Raw genomic sequence first — 14,695 nt, 5'->3', positions numbered from 1 at the left:
GTCGTATTGTATTGTATGTGTGGTTGATGAGCAATAGCTATAGAACGAGTAGCGTTGTCCAATGGTGAGGAATTGAACCCTAGAAGTAGTCAAGTAGAAGCGTTGGTGTATGAAAGAAATTGGTGAAGATGACTGCAACTGCAGCTGCAGTGGCCATGTCTTTGGGGACAGTGTGTAACTGTTGCACTCACCCACTTCCAGTGACCGTAAGCTTCCTTAATCTCTCTCTCTCTTTCATTCTAATTCAATTGATAATGCATTGAGATTAGAAGTAACTAACTGAGGTGTTAATTAATTCATTACCGAGATTCGAAGGAATTCATTAGTTATTGTTGTTCTTTAAAGGAATTATTTCCGTCTACGTGCATTCGCAATCCGAATCGGAGTAGAAACTATAATAGGAGGCTCTTTAATCAGAAAAGGTTTTGTATCGAAGCTGCAAATGCAAATTCCAATGCAAATGCAAATAGTTCCAGTGAATCTGATCCCGAGCTACGATCAGTGCTTGAACTTGCTACCGATTCGGAGTTGTATGAGATTGAAACAATCCTTTTTGGCCCCAGGTCAGTTTGACTTTGACTACTACTACTTGTATTCATTCCCCTTTTTCATTTTTCAAACTCAATTAATTGTTTTCTAATATATAGTATCTATCAGCTACTTGAGTCCTTTGCTCAAATCCATCCCATTCAAAAACACAAGTACCCTTGATGACCTCGACCGTTCAATGATTGGAGTTGATCTTCAACTACGCCAACGATTTATAGCGGCTCTAGAGTCCCGATTCTTCTTCCTTGCCGCTGATGCCCGCTCTACTTTAAGGTTCTTTTTTCTTCTTCATTATTTCTTACCTTCATTGTCGTCCTCATATATGTAATTTTCATTTGCAGGGGTTGGAGACCATCTTATAGAAATGTCTTACTTCAGCTAAGGAAAAAATTGAATATTCCTTGCTCAACGCGATTGTCAACTCACGACCTTGAACTAGAAATTTTCCTCAACCTCCTGCACTACGACTCACCGTAAGTAATGCAACCTTTTTTATATTAAGAAGAAAATGAAAATGAATTCTTTTGTATATTTCTAGTCATCATCTGAAGCTTGAATAATCTTTTAGTGAAGAATTAGGACACTACCCTGGCTTATTGGATGTAAGCAGTGCATCTGAAGGTCAGGGCAGTCTACAACATGGACTCAGTCAATGGAAAGTGCAATCAAAATCTGGGATGGAAGACTTTCGATCAATTATTTTGAAGGTTGTTTTACTCGTTACTTAAATGTTTCACTTCATGTGTGACTATTTTTAATATGATCTTGAACTTTAGGTGATGTGTTCTTTCCAATTTTTTTCCCTTGTTGTTTAAAGGGAGGTGGTGTATTTACGTTGGCAAAGATATATCAATTGGTAAGAGGATGATATCTATGCTTTATTTATTCTCTATCTTATATGTTTTTCCAAAAGAAACTATTTTGGGCTTTTCCCCCTATTCATGACTAGATGCTGACTTGTAGTTAGCAAGGAAATTATCTGGGAAAGTCCTTGTAGAAGCTGCTAACTACCAGGTTAAGAAAGAGTTATTGAAGAAGGTATGCATTGGTACTGGTAGGAGTTTGGGTAGCATTAGTATTTCCCCAGAATAGCTTCAACATCCATTTTGCACTTGATGGTTTACAGGGTGGGCAGTTAGCTATGATTAATCTTGAATCCAGAGCAGCCTTGCTTGCAGCAAAACAGGTGCTTGACTGTACAATTTGATATGTTTCTATTGTTATGCAATTCAATTGTGCGAATATATTTTAGTGCTATGAAATAGTTTATTTCCATATTGATAGATAGATTGGCATTTTGACGCCTAAATGTATTATGCATAGCCAATAATTTGTATGTCAACTTCATATGCCATAGACAATAGTTCAAGTTTTGATTCTTTGTTGTTGTAGAACTTTATACACTATCTGTTAATAAAATACTGTCACACCATTCAAGGAACCAAAGCATGTTGTAGTAAAAGATTTTACGCACTTTCTAGTATGTGGGAATAGTGATTCACTCAATGTTAATTTCTTTTTATGGGATCATGCACAGTTGGATTAAAATTGAATTTGATATGATGATATGTAATTCAGCCACTTCTTGTAGACATTTCTGAATCAACTTAAGCATAATATTATTACTGATTATTTAGTTTTAGTATGCAAAAAAAAAATGTAAATATCAAGATAACATTAATGATTTCTTGTAGTTATATCAGAGAATTAGTTATATTTTTTGTCTCTTTCTTACATATATCGTTTTTTAGCTAAAATTAACTATTGTTTCAGTTTGTACTGTTTTTATTGCTTCTTTCTCATTCGATGTTTTGACTTATTCCAGGGTTTCCTTGGTGCTGCATCAAGATTTCTTGGCTTTAGAAGCATGATCACATTACTCGGACCTGTGTATGTCATACAACTCATCTTTTTTATGATTTCAGTTTCTGAAAGCTTTGTATTTTCATAATACTACCTTTTCTTTTGCTTCTCTTTATTAAACCACTAAGAGTAAGAAAAAGAATTCTCCTCAGCAGGTTTTCCTTTCATACAGACTTTCTAATTCTATGTATGGATCCTTACATCCGTATTCCCTTTATTTATCTAACAAGCTTATGATACACCTATGCTGCAATATTTGGCGGAGTGGATTACTTATCCATGTGCGTGCTTTGGTGTGTTATAGTACCTACGCTCAACTGTGTAAAGATATTTAGCCATCTAAGCCCTTAATTTGGCACCAACATGACCTCGAGGGGTGCTTCCACCTATACTTCTTGCCAAAACTGTATAAAGATACAGATATTTACCAATCTCAACCCGTATGTTGGCCCAAAGACATGATGATGGCTGCAGTGATTTACATTTCATTATAACAAGCTCTTTTGGCAGTTCTTCCATCATCATCTTAACTGAAAGTGAGTTCATGAAATAGTAAGCCATTACTTCATCTCCACCTCTGATTTCTGCTTGTGTTTCATTACCACTGGGTCATTCTGTATTTCTATCACTTAATTTTGTTCAGCTTTTGTTTCTCGTTTTTCAAACACCTTTTTCATATTTCATTTCTTGTTTCTCTAGCTTCCAATCCAATGGGCCACTTCCACTGAAACTACTATCATAGCTAAAGAATGGGATTTGCAACTGCCTAGCACCGAACCCCCCTCACCTTGGCATTTTCATGCTGCTTGTTCAATTGTGAGGACACAAGCCCTAGAAACTGTTGTGCTTATGCCTGTGATTGATTCCCTGCTTCTTCGGCAACTTACACAACTTTTTCTTAAGCTTTTCAATTCTGTAAATACGCTTCTTGATATCAGAAATCCTGGAATCCAATGAAGAAGGCTGTGGTCCCCAATCTCTGGTCACTTTCTTCATTGAATCCTCTATTTCTTTCCCATTAAGAGATCTGGCAGGTTCAAGCAATTTTTACAAACCCAGGAAAGAGAAACAAAAAATTGAGAGAAACACAGGAAATGAACAATATTATTGAATGATTGCAAATAGGGAAAAGAAATCTCCTGCAAGATTTTCCTCTTTCTTGCAAACTTTATAAATTTCTAGTTCTTTGAATGAATACTTTGGTCCTTATTCCCCACTATGAATCTAACTAGTTCCTCTAACTAATTAGATGCTCCAACTGACCCCAACCAACTGTACTAACTGTCCTTGACCAGTTTGTCCTTCCCTTCTGTCCTAAGAGAGATATATTTACATATTGATAGAAATCTTAGCTTCAGTGCTTGGTCAAATTCTAGATGGAAGAACTTATTAGATGTATTTTTGTCGACCTTATGAATCCATCTTTGCACTTTCTGTACTCTAATAAGTTCTTTTTTTTATGACTAGCTGTGGGTAGTGTTTATGTTGCAATTTGACAAAGGACCGCTCGACATCATTAGTTCTTTCATATATATGAAGGAAACTGAGTTTTCCCACCTCACCCCAGCCACCAAAGAAAAAAAATATTTGACCTTGCAATGCTCCACATACAACAATTTATTCTCTCACTCACACTCTGTGTGTACTTGCAATGTAATTTTCTGTAGCACCACTGCACCAAAGATTGAACGTGGAAGAGTTAAGAAGAAAATTCCCAATGTGAAATATGGCATTTCTTTGTCTAATTTGGTGAACATTGTTTGTCCTTTTCCTAAATCCCTAAGAACATGTTCATTGTAGATGATATAATATTAGTTGAGGAATTAAAAGAATAGGTTAATACTAATCTTAAGTTATGGAAAGAGATTTTATAATTTAAGGATTTTTACTTGAACAGAAATAAGATAGAGTATATGCATTGCAACATTAGCCAAAAAAAAAAAAAAAAACATTATAAGAATCATGTATTAGAAGTTAAAATTAAAATTTTTCAAGTTTAGGTACTTAGAATTGATTCTACAAAATGATGGATAAATTAATGAAGAAGTTACACATAAAATACAAGCTGAATAATTAAAATAGAAAAAGACATTGAGAATTATTTGTGAGAATAAAATACCTATTAAACTAAAATAGAGTTTTACTGCATTATAATACGATTAGTTATCTTATATGATAGTAAATGTTATACTTTAAAATAACAAGAAGAAAAAAGAAGTAAGAATTACTAAAATGAAAATGATAAGGTAAATGAGTGATCATATGAGAAAGGAAAGAATAAGAAATGATCATATATTCAAGAATATTGAAGCTACACCTATGTGAAAAAGATAACTGAAACGTCTAAAGTCATTTGATCAAGTGTAGAGAAAATCACTGAAAACATAGGGAAAAGAGTGGATGACATGGTTTTTAATATAAAAAATTGTAGAGAGAGATTTAAGAAAACCTTAGAAGTTATTAAAAGTGATATATTAATAATATTTTTTCAAAATTTGGCTATTAATTAAGTTTAATATGTTGTGTGATTTACATAACTGACCTTATTTAGTAGGATAAAACTTGATTATTGTTGTATTGAAGAAAATTTGGCAGTTTTTCTCAGTGGTCATGATCTCCTGCAGGGATTGAGATAACTTTCTCCAGCACATTACTTATTTTTCTTAAGTGTTTCTGTGCAATCTGAATGAAAGAAAAAGCTTCTAACTCTCCTCCTTCAGGCTTTCTTCAACTGTCCTAAATCATGTGATGCTTTTTTTACGGATTAAGTTTTACCATTTTTTTTCTTGCATCTTAAAGCACCATCTAAGCTTTGATTTTTATTTTTCTCCATGTACGATGGAGCCATTTTTTATTTTCCACAAGTAGTGAGTCATTAGAAAGCTTTTTATTAAGTCATCAGTAAACTCTGTTAACTATATCTTCTACAATACGATGCACCACAGCAACATTTCTACTACCTGCACAATTAGTGAGGATTTCTGATCATTTTATTTGGCATGTGGGACAGGCTTTGGGGAACATTTTTGGCTGATCTTGTCATTCAAATGCTTGGAACTGATTATGCTAGAATCTTGCGAACAGTTTATGCTTTGGCTCAGGCAAGATATTTGCTCTGTTCTTCCATTCTAAAATTGTTGCCTTACCAGATCCTTGGTTTACCTGCCTGCCCAGCTTGATATGGTTTACTTCATGTTGTGATTATTTTGTTATTTATTGAACACTTGTGGTCTTTGATTTACACTCATTTTTTTTTAACAAAAAGAAGGCTCTAAAAATGAGATAATTATTGATCTTTTGGAGCAAAGGATGATATTAGCTTGACTGTCTGTTGGATGTGTAGAGTAACATGGTTTTTTTCTGTGGATGTTCTGATAGAGTCAGTGCCTGTCATCCATGGATGTTCTGTTGTGTTATTGTTTTGGGAGAAAACTTTAATTTTGTTGTCACTTTGAATTTCAATTTTCATGTAGACATATGAGTGATTTTGAGATAATATCAAAGAATTTTTATTGCTGTGAAGCACACTAGTTAGTTTTCTGACTTCCAGATTGTTTTTGCTTCAGATTCGGGTCATCCGCACATATAGGCTGTCTTCTGATGTTTCTGATGAATAGTTAAGGAGTTCATCTCATGGATTTAGTAGTTGAGGATTATGTTGGATTTTGAGCCATTTTGAAGATTTTGCAGGACTGTCATGTTTAGGTAAACAATTTAGAGCAAGACAAGTACCGCTCTTAAATATGTACATAACTAGGTATTGATCTTTGTACATAGTTTTTTGCTACCCAACTACATCCTTCCTCTGAGATTTATTGACTTTTGTTAGATAATTGTAGATGGACTAACAGATTTTGTTGTGTATGATGCCATAGCTTTTCTACTTGAATTTGAACTTTAAGTTTATGAAAGCACAAGCATAAAAAAGTGAACCTTTCAAAATTCCAAACTTTTTTGTTTTCTGAACTCTGCTGCTTTTTGCATTGTTCTGGTACTGCTAAACCACTGAAAAAAAAATTATCCAAGTTTGATTATTTCTGTTCGTGTAACTTCTTTAACTAAATTATTTATGTAAAAAAACAAACATTATTGAACGTACAATAACCTTAACTAAAAAATAACACACACGGTATAAATTGTTATAAATATGTATTATAGAAAATGTTATTCTTTTGAATGTTTCCTAAAGAGACTAATCTCTTTTAGGTATAATCAGGCTAGTTTGGGTTGATGGAAAATAATTGAATGGAGTAGAATAAAATGAATGATATTAAGTTTTATTGTTTGAATCGTCTAAAATAGAATATAGTCAAGTTTAATTGTTTAAAATAGAATAGAATGAAATGAAACTAAAAGGAATATGTATTATATTTGTTCATCTCTATCTCTCTCTTGTTTCACTCCTTATTTAAGTGAAGTGTAATGTAATGTTAGTTAGGACCAAGAATGCATGACATGAGGATGAGTCAAAAGGTCAAACCATGGACAATACATAGTGTACAACTCATAATCAGCCATTGATATATTAGCTTAAAATTAAGGGTTGAGATCAAATGAGTTGTGACCTAGTCATGAAAATGTTTTGTTAAACTTTACTAAAATTATGGTGCAGTGTCACAGCTAAGAAAATCTCGAGAATTTTCTTGTTCCTCTAAGAATATGCTTGGGAGTAGAGTTTTATTAGAGCCAGAAGGATAGGATAGTTTTTATTTTTAATAAACATTCTCTAATTTTATATTTTTTTCTAAAAGGAAAAGAAATATAATGATAGATAATATAAATTGAATACACTAACCTATTATTTATTTCTTTTATTTTATAGATTTTTTAAAAAATTACTCTTCCCTCCTTTCATCTTATACTTAACTTCCAATCATAAAAGTCAATGTCTTTGTAATACGTGAGGGTGGTCATACAAAAATATAAAGGATCTTGATTCTGAGCTAAACCCGAACTACAGACTAGAGCTCTATTGAATATTTTGTGGACCTACCTTCGCCTTCTGCTTGTTGAAGCTTGGGCTGTAAACAGTAAAGTCAGAATATCGATTTGACAGGCTACAACATCACCTCGGGTAACAAAGATGACTTGACCAATTTTAGGGATCACTGGCCCAATTCCATGCTGAAACAACCATTTAGTCGAGGGAGTCGGCTTAAAAAATGTCGAGGAATACTACTTTTTGCATCACTAATTTTTGTTATCCACACCTTTTTTATTATTTTAAGAATTTAATTTTTTAAATTATATTTTATATCTTTTAAAATTTTAATGGTTTGAAAGTAATTTGTCAATCATTTTTAAAACTTAACTTTTACAATTGATTTTATATCTTTTGAAAATTAAATTTCAGAAATAATTTATAAATGAATTTCAGAATTTAATTTCTAAAAATATTAAACTCATTTTTAAAATTAAATTCCTAAATTAAAAATAAAAAATTGATACAAATAATTAAGGTTTTTTTGGGAGTTTAGAGTGAGGGAAAAAGAAAGAAAAGTTTGAAGGGTGAGAGATGAGAGTAGAAGGGTGGGAGAATAAGGGTTAGCTAAAAATCTTCTAATTCATAAGAATTTAAAAACATAAGTTTAGAAGGGTTTATAAAAAAATTATTTCTCATTTAAAAAGTCCAAATAAGAATTATTATCAAACAAATTTTTTATTTAAAGATACAATATTCATGAATTTATTTTGTAAAACGATGAAAGGCACGTTTTAATTCGTAACTGTTAGTTTAGTTTCGAAAAGAGAAATAAATATATAAAAATACAGAAATAGTTTCATCAATGGAGAAAATGCATAAGCACATATGCTTGGAAAGTCTTTGATGTTGATCCCATCACCACATTCGAGTTCCTACAATAATGATAACTGAATTATTTTTATAAAATTTTATTGTGAGGATAAGTTTTAAGTAATACATTATTTTAGTCTTTGAAAATACAACTACTCGTTAATTTTATTTTTAAAACTATGAAAAACAATTTTTATTTCTTAACATTATCAAAATTAAGTCATTTTTTGTCCTTCAAAATAGAGAGAAAAACAAAGTCTCTAAAACAACTAAAAATCAACTATTTTAGTTCCTAAATTTGTAGTTACTTATCAATTTAGATTTTGAAATTACGAAAATAAATTTGTAATCGTATAAAAGTAACAAAATCAACCAGTCTAATCCTTCTCATTAAATTTTGTAAATCTAACAAACATGGCAGATTAAGTGTCGAAATGGTTCATATATATAACATGTAACAATGAATATTCAATCCTAACATGTTAGATGTTAGTATACAGCCCATAAAGAAATTACAAAATAATTTTATTGCATGTAAATAAATCTTTGAATGTAGCTTAAGAGAAAGAGCTAGAAGCTCCATGCTAGCGACAAATTCTTTCTTATTATTTTTTTCAAAAATAAAACTACATTATTTAAAAAAATAGATAATCAGATAGACATTTTATCCACACGTAACTAGTTACATATAATATATCATTAGACAAATTTAATAAAAAATTTAAAAAGTTATTCGATATTTCATGAAGTAAAAATTCTTTATCATGATTTCAAGAAATAAAATGATCAATTTAGGAAAATTTTAGGAATTAAAAGTTTTATTTCATAATCTCAAGGAGTAAACTAATAAGTATGTGCTTATAATGTCAGGAATTAAAGTATTTTTTTTTTTTTGTAGTTTTAAGGATTATTTTATTTTACAATTTTAAAAACTAAATTGACAAATATTTATAGATTTAGAGACTAAAATAAACTTATAACCAATATTTATAATTTTTTTTTATTATGATAAACATTTATTAAAAAAATATATTATGTTGAAAAAATGAAAATGAAAATATCAGTACTTATTTTTTAATAATTTAAAATATTTAATAAAATGTATCTAATATTTGTATATTATATGCTTATGTAAACATATTAAGAAATTACTTAAAATATAAGAGTTTAATAAAATAAAAAGAAAGTGGTGTGGAGCATGTAGAAGGCGCATACATATTTGCAACTATATTAAAAATTAAAACTATGAGGGATATATATTGAAATATGTATGTGTGCATATTAGTAGTTCTTGAGTGGTTCCTAAAAATGGAATTGGCTGATGGGTAACTGAAACATGATGAAAGGTCCTCTGCGTATTTATCTCCAAAGATCAATTGGGACATGACATTGGGTATTTCTTTTTTTTTTAACTGTATACGCAAACGAAGGCTATAATGTATAATTTGAGAATTGGTTTCTTTTGCAAAAAAAAAAAAGGGACTTTTTTAACTTTTGGATTGGATGCTTTGACTTTTGGACTTGCACAAGCAAATTGCTCTTTTTGGATTTAAAGATAGGTCTTCCCCACTCACATGGTTTGTTTCTTCAGCTATAACTATTCAATATAGTAGAGAAAATTCCTATGGAGGGGATTGTGGATCAAGAAAGATGCCCAAAAATTAGGGAGGGTCCCACTACCCAATTTGATGATTAGGGTTTGTTGGCCAAACTTTTCCTTGCAAGGAATTAGATAACTTTATCATATTGAAATGCTTGAAATTTATTATCTCACTTAATGTTACATCACTATTTTTAACAAAATATTTTTTCTTTTCTTACCTATATCAGAAGTATAACTTATTAATTTTCATGTTCTGTAATATAGAATTATAAATTTTAATAATTAATCACTTAAAATCCTAATATTTGTGTACAATAATTTGTTTTCAAATATAAAGTAATTAAATTTAAAAATTAAGGGGTATATTGATTCTTAATTTAAAACAAGAATATAAAATATTAAAATTACATCTTATATATCTATGATATTGTAAATGTTTGTTATTGATGATAAAAATATTAACTTTTGAAACTTGTTAAATTTTAAAAAATTTATGTATTACATCTTTAATTTTTATTTAAAAGAAGTTAAACCTAAACATTTTACACACAAATTCATGGAACCTTTAGATCCTTCCTTACAAAGCACATGTCAATTCATGGAAGCTTTTGTGTTGTAAATAATTTCATTATCTTTATTCTTTCTATTGTGTGTGTGACATGTTACCACTTATAACTTCTTTTTCGTCACTTTTTGTTTGTTTTTCTTTCTGAAAATTCTTTGACATTCAAGAAAGCATGGAAACTCCATCCATTTGCTGTCGTGTCATGATCCATGCAACACGACCCAGGTGCCCGATTTACGTGTCATCGATGTGATGTTGGTTTCGTGAGAGTTCCATGCACTTGAGGGTGAGCATAAGCCCATACTTTTAGGGTGTTTGTCTTTCATGTGAGATGATCCTGCCACTATCATGCTTGAAGGTGATGGAGAGGCACATGGAGACTAAAAGGTCATCTTCTCAAAAAAGAGTTCACATTACAATCAAAAAGATAAAAAGAAAAAGGGCTGAAAAGAAAAAAAAATATAAACAAATAAAGGTAAAACAACCCACGCTCCTCTGTCTTACTCCTACTAGATAATGTTCATCTTCAACTCTTCAATATTAATTGAGAAGAATAAAGGAATCAAGCCATGCACTGGCCCTGAGTTGTGTATTTATCTATACATGATTATAATGACACATAAAGGGAGAGAAGATAGATTGGCGACGGATATTTCGTAATGAAATTAATGTAAGGTCGACATGGAATGCCAAGAAGGCCAAAATTAACCAACCAATGCCATTGTAGGAAAAGTTCCAAGTAGAAGGCTAACTTTTATTAGCATAAATGACAAATTAACATTTCCAAGGAATTTCGTTGATATATATTTGTGTCACTTTTTGTTTGGCCTATCTCCATTAAGGGGGAGAAATAATTCCTAAGCTTATCTTCCAACCTTTATGTGCTTGTGCATTTATTTACATCATTTTCTTCTAATGCAGTAGCCCTCTTTATTGTTTTACTGCATTAAGGTGCATCATTTGTAATTAATTAGCTAATAAGGTTCTTCTGGATAAAAAGTTGTATCACGTGCTCACAGCTGCCTCCTACCCATATTCTTAATAATCCCACAAAATAAAAGGGAACAAGAAGAACCTTTGTTTAATGCTTTTCGTGTTCCGCAAAGGATTGGTATACTAATATTTCTTTTACTAAGTCTTATTTATTGTTCTTGATTTGAAAAACTTTGTATAAGGGTTGGGTTATCCCTTATAATCCCTTAACAATATTTCCTTTTACTGAAAAAATTTAAAAAGGAGGGAAATGAGAACATACAGAAAATCAAACAGGCATTATTCTTATTCTGTGCTTTTGTTGTTATTGGTAAACAACCATTGCTTCATTAATTTCCATCATCATATAACATATATGCCCAAACAATTAATTAATTCAATAAATCAAACAACTCTTTTTCTTTTTTACTTTAAGGAACTGACACAGGAAATAAATAATAGATTTAATGTTTCTATTTCTTTATTAAAATTATCATTTAATTTTCTATTATATCTTTCTATCCCTTTTATTAATAAAATTGTTCTTTTGTTTTAAATTATAAATAAATAATATTGTCTCAATCTTTTAAAGTGATGAATAATTAAAAATACCTTTTTAAAAAATATAATAGATAGAAAATAGAAGTAAATATATTTATTTATGTGGATGTATAGATGTCACAAAAAATAGTCAGTCGAAGAGGTAACCCTTACTGTTCTATTTAGAGTTTAGACCCATCCCAATTAAAGGAAACAATGTTTAACAGCATGACTAAAGTGGTAGTGCTATTAATTACCTATAGTATTAGCCAGTACTCCCTCTCATCTTATTTATATGAAAATGTAGGAGATTATATTTTTGGTCTGATTACAGGAAACATTAATTTTTTTAATGTACTAATTATTAATTTTTTAAATTTATATCTTTGTAAGAATTATATTTACAAAATAATTATCCATTTATCATACACGATGTATTTATACATATAAATTATCAATTTAACTATTTAATATTATAAATATTTTCATACTAAATAATAAGTTTATAACATATAACCATTTTGTATTTAATGAATTCATTATTTATTTATTAATAAAAAGAACTCAAGAGAATATTAATGTATAACGTGCTTATAGAAAGAGAGAGAGAGAGAAAATATATGTTTGGTAAAGGTATTTTTGCATTATTTTGGTTCTTTTTAAGTAGGGAACAATAATAGAATTAGGTATTTCTCACAACTCACGAGTGATAGCTTCAAGATTTTAACCAAATGAGATTTGCTACTCTCATTTGCCTACTTAAACTTTGGATCAAACTCACTTTTTTTTTTTTTTCATCAATATGAAGAGGTAGGTGATATCTAATTAAATGACCATATACCCAACATCTTACGCCTCCCTTCTCTTTCTTGTCATGGGATTCATGATACAATAATGAACAATATATGTTTGTCGTGTGTAAAGTGATTGAACATTGAAGATCATTGAGTGGATTTCAGAGGAGTCTCTTACATTAATTGTCCATGTATTTCAAACAAGGAAATTGAAACAAAAAAATGGGGGGGAATAGGAGAGTGGGCAGCTGGTGAATATTATCAACCTAGCAACATGAGAAGACATATGGCTTCAAATCAGGACATCCTTCGAGGAAGAAACAATAATATAATACACACAGCAGAGTTGCAATAATTAATGGAAAAAACTGTTAAGAGGCCCCCCTCATTGAGATAAAGACAATTTAAGAATATAATGCCTTGAAAAAGATCTCACCCCCACCTTAGAACCCCACCACACCCTTATTTTTCAACCCATTCATTTTACGAATATTATTTCTTTCACCTAGCTTGTGATAATGACCAGCCAAAACTTGATAGCTAGATCACCAAAAGAAAGAAAACATACACATGTAATCAAAAGGAAAATTCTAAAGAAAATTTGTCCATTCATGTCTCTTTTCTTATTTCTTTTTCTTGAATGTAATAATTAGTGCCGCCATCAATCACAAGTTTTCATGATAATCTATAATTAATCATGATGCCTCTTATCTTACTTGAAATGGTGGCTTGTTAATTGCACTTTTAAACATGCTACATGTCATTGGATTAACGAAAATTTTGCATATACTGGATTTATTCTTGAATATGTTACTCGTGTTATGCAAATTTTAAGACTAATATTTTAGAGACATTCATAAAGTGTCTATAGTTAGAACAAGAAAAAATATAAAAGAAAAATTAAAGTAATAGACATAATAAATAATAAGATATAATAAAAAAATGTTAATATAAGATTAACTTTGACGTATTATTAATATGATAATTTTTATATTATCAACTAGTAAGAATATATGATAAATACGACTTTTATATGAATTATTATATATTAATTTATTATTAGATGGAAATATAATTTTTTTTTATAATGTAATTATTTTTAATTACATTCTATTAATATTACGTGAGTATTTATAAAATTGTAATTACATTTTAAATTCATTTCTTTTGGTGTGAAACTCTGAATGATTTGGCCACAAGTATTGTTTATTAGTGAATCGATATATATATATATATATATATATATATATATATATATATATATATATATATATATTCAGGTCAATATCGTAACAATGATATTGTGTAGATGATTAGATAGTAGGGTGTTGTGCATTGGGAAGCTAGATTACATATTCTTTAAGATATTAAATATATATGATTAGACCTGATTGTCTTTCTCATGCAAAAGCAGAACCCTAACTAACTACCTAATGATCTCCTGCTTGCGGTTAACTCTAAAACATGTTCTTCAACATTTTCAATATGTCATTTCTCAATTATTTTAAGTCAATAACCAAACTAATGGTAGACACAATCGTGAATTGTCCGCAAATCTAATCTAATTATTTTATTTTTCCACGCTGACATTATGTTTGATACCCTACATAATTAAACTGAGATGATTACTTATGTTCAACTATCAATTCATGTATGCCTATATTCTATGTTAAAATAAAACGTGCTTCATATATAGGAATATGAAAAGATACACCGTAAGCCATACAAATTGATTAATAACATGTACATTCTACTTTATATTAAGCATATCATTTTCCATACAATTTTATGTTTCACACATGTGCTTTTATAATAAAGTAAATAAATAGCTCAAATTTAATCAAATTGACTCAAAACTAATTATTTTTATGCTTTCTATAAAATTTCAAGAAAAAATATTTATTTTCAAGCTTAAGAAAATTAATGAACGCATCATAAGATTATAGTTAAAAACTATTGTAAATATATACTACTAATAAAGTAATAATTAACGATAACAAATTTTTAATAATTTA

At 29.8% G+C, this 14,695-nt stretch overlaps 1 protein-coding gene across 3 annotated transcripts; it reads left to right on the top strand.

Annotated features, from left to right (window-relative positions):
• The first annotated feature begins 6 nt into the window (after positions 1–6).
• LOC113854719 lies at positions 7–6,319 on the top strand. 3 transcript variants are annotated; one of them, XM_027485897.1, is made up of 11 exons: positions 7–206; positions 346–563; positions 658–822; positions 891–1,022; positions 1,118–1,256; positions 1,367–1,405; positions 1,513–1,587; positions 1,676–1,735; positions 2,375–2,439; positions 5,423–5,513; positions 5,979–6,319. In XM_027485897.1, the coding sequence occupies exons 1-11, from the start codon at positions 129–131 to the stop codon at positions 6,027–6,029; spliced, it is 1,113 nt and encodes a 370-aa protein (XP_027341698.1). In that variant the 5' UTR covers positions 7–128; the 3' UTR covers positions 6,030–6,319. The 3 variants fall into 3 exon arrangements, with proteins under 3 accessions (XP_027341698.1, XP_027341699.1, XP_027341700.1); XM_027485899.1 differs by having other exon boundaries at positions 67–206; positions 648–822; XM_027485898.1 differs by lacking the exon at positions 1,367–1,405.
• Positions 6,320–14,695: the final 8,376 nt, after the last annotated feature.

This window comes from Abrus precatorius, unplaced genomic scaffold, assembly GCF_003935025.1.
Source record: "Abrus precatorius isolate BTA unplaced genomic scaffold, Abrus_2018 Scaffold11, whole genome shotgun sequence".
NCBI classification, from domain to species: domain Eukaryota; kingdom Viridiplantae; phylum Streptophyta; class Magnoliopsida; order Fabales; family Fabaceae; genus Abrus; species Abrus precatorius.
The sequence above is the reverse complement of the archived record's forward strand: the minus strand, read 5'-3'. Positions and strand labels throughout refer to the sequence as shown.

Excerpts from the sequence above, each read along its gene's own strand:
- LOC113854719 (XM_027485897.1), top strand. The coding sequence starts at position 129 with ATGACTGCAACTGCAGCTGCAGTGGCCATGTCTTTGGGGACAGTGTGT. Across the intron at positions 1,588-1,675 it reads AGAAAGAGTTATTGAAGAAG|GGTGGGCAGTTAGCTATGAT; the intron begins GTATGCATTGGT and ends GATGGTTTACAG. Across the intron at positions 2,440-5,422 it reads ATCACATTACTCGGACCTGT|GCTTTGGGGAACATTTTTGG; the intron begins GTATGTCATACA and ends CATGTGGGACAG.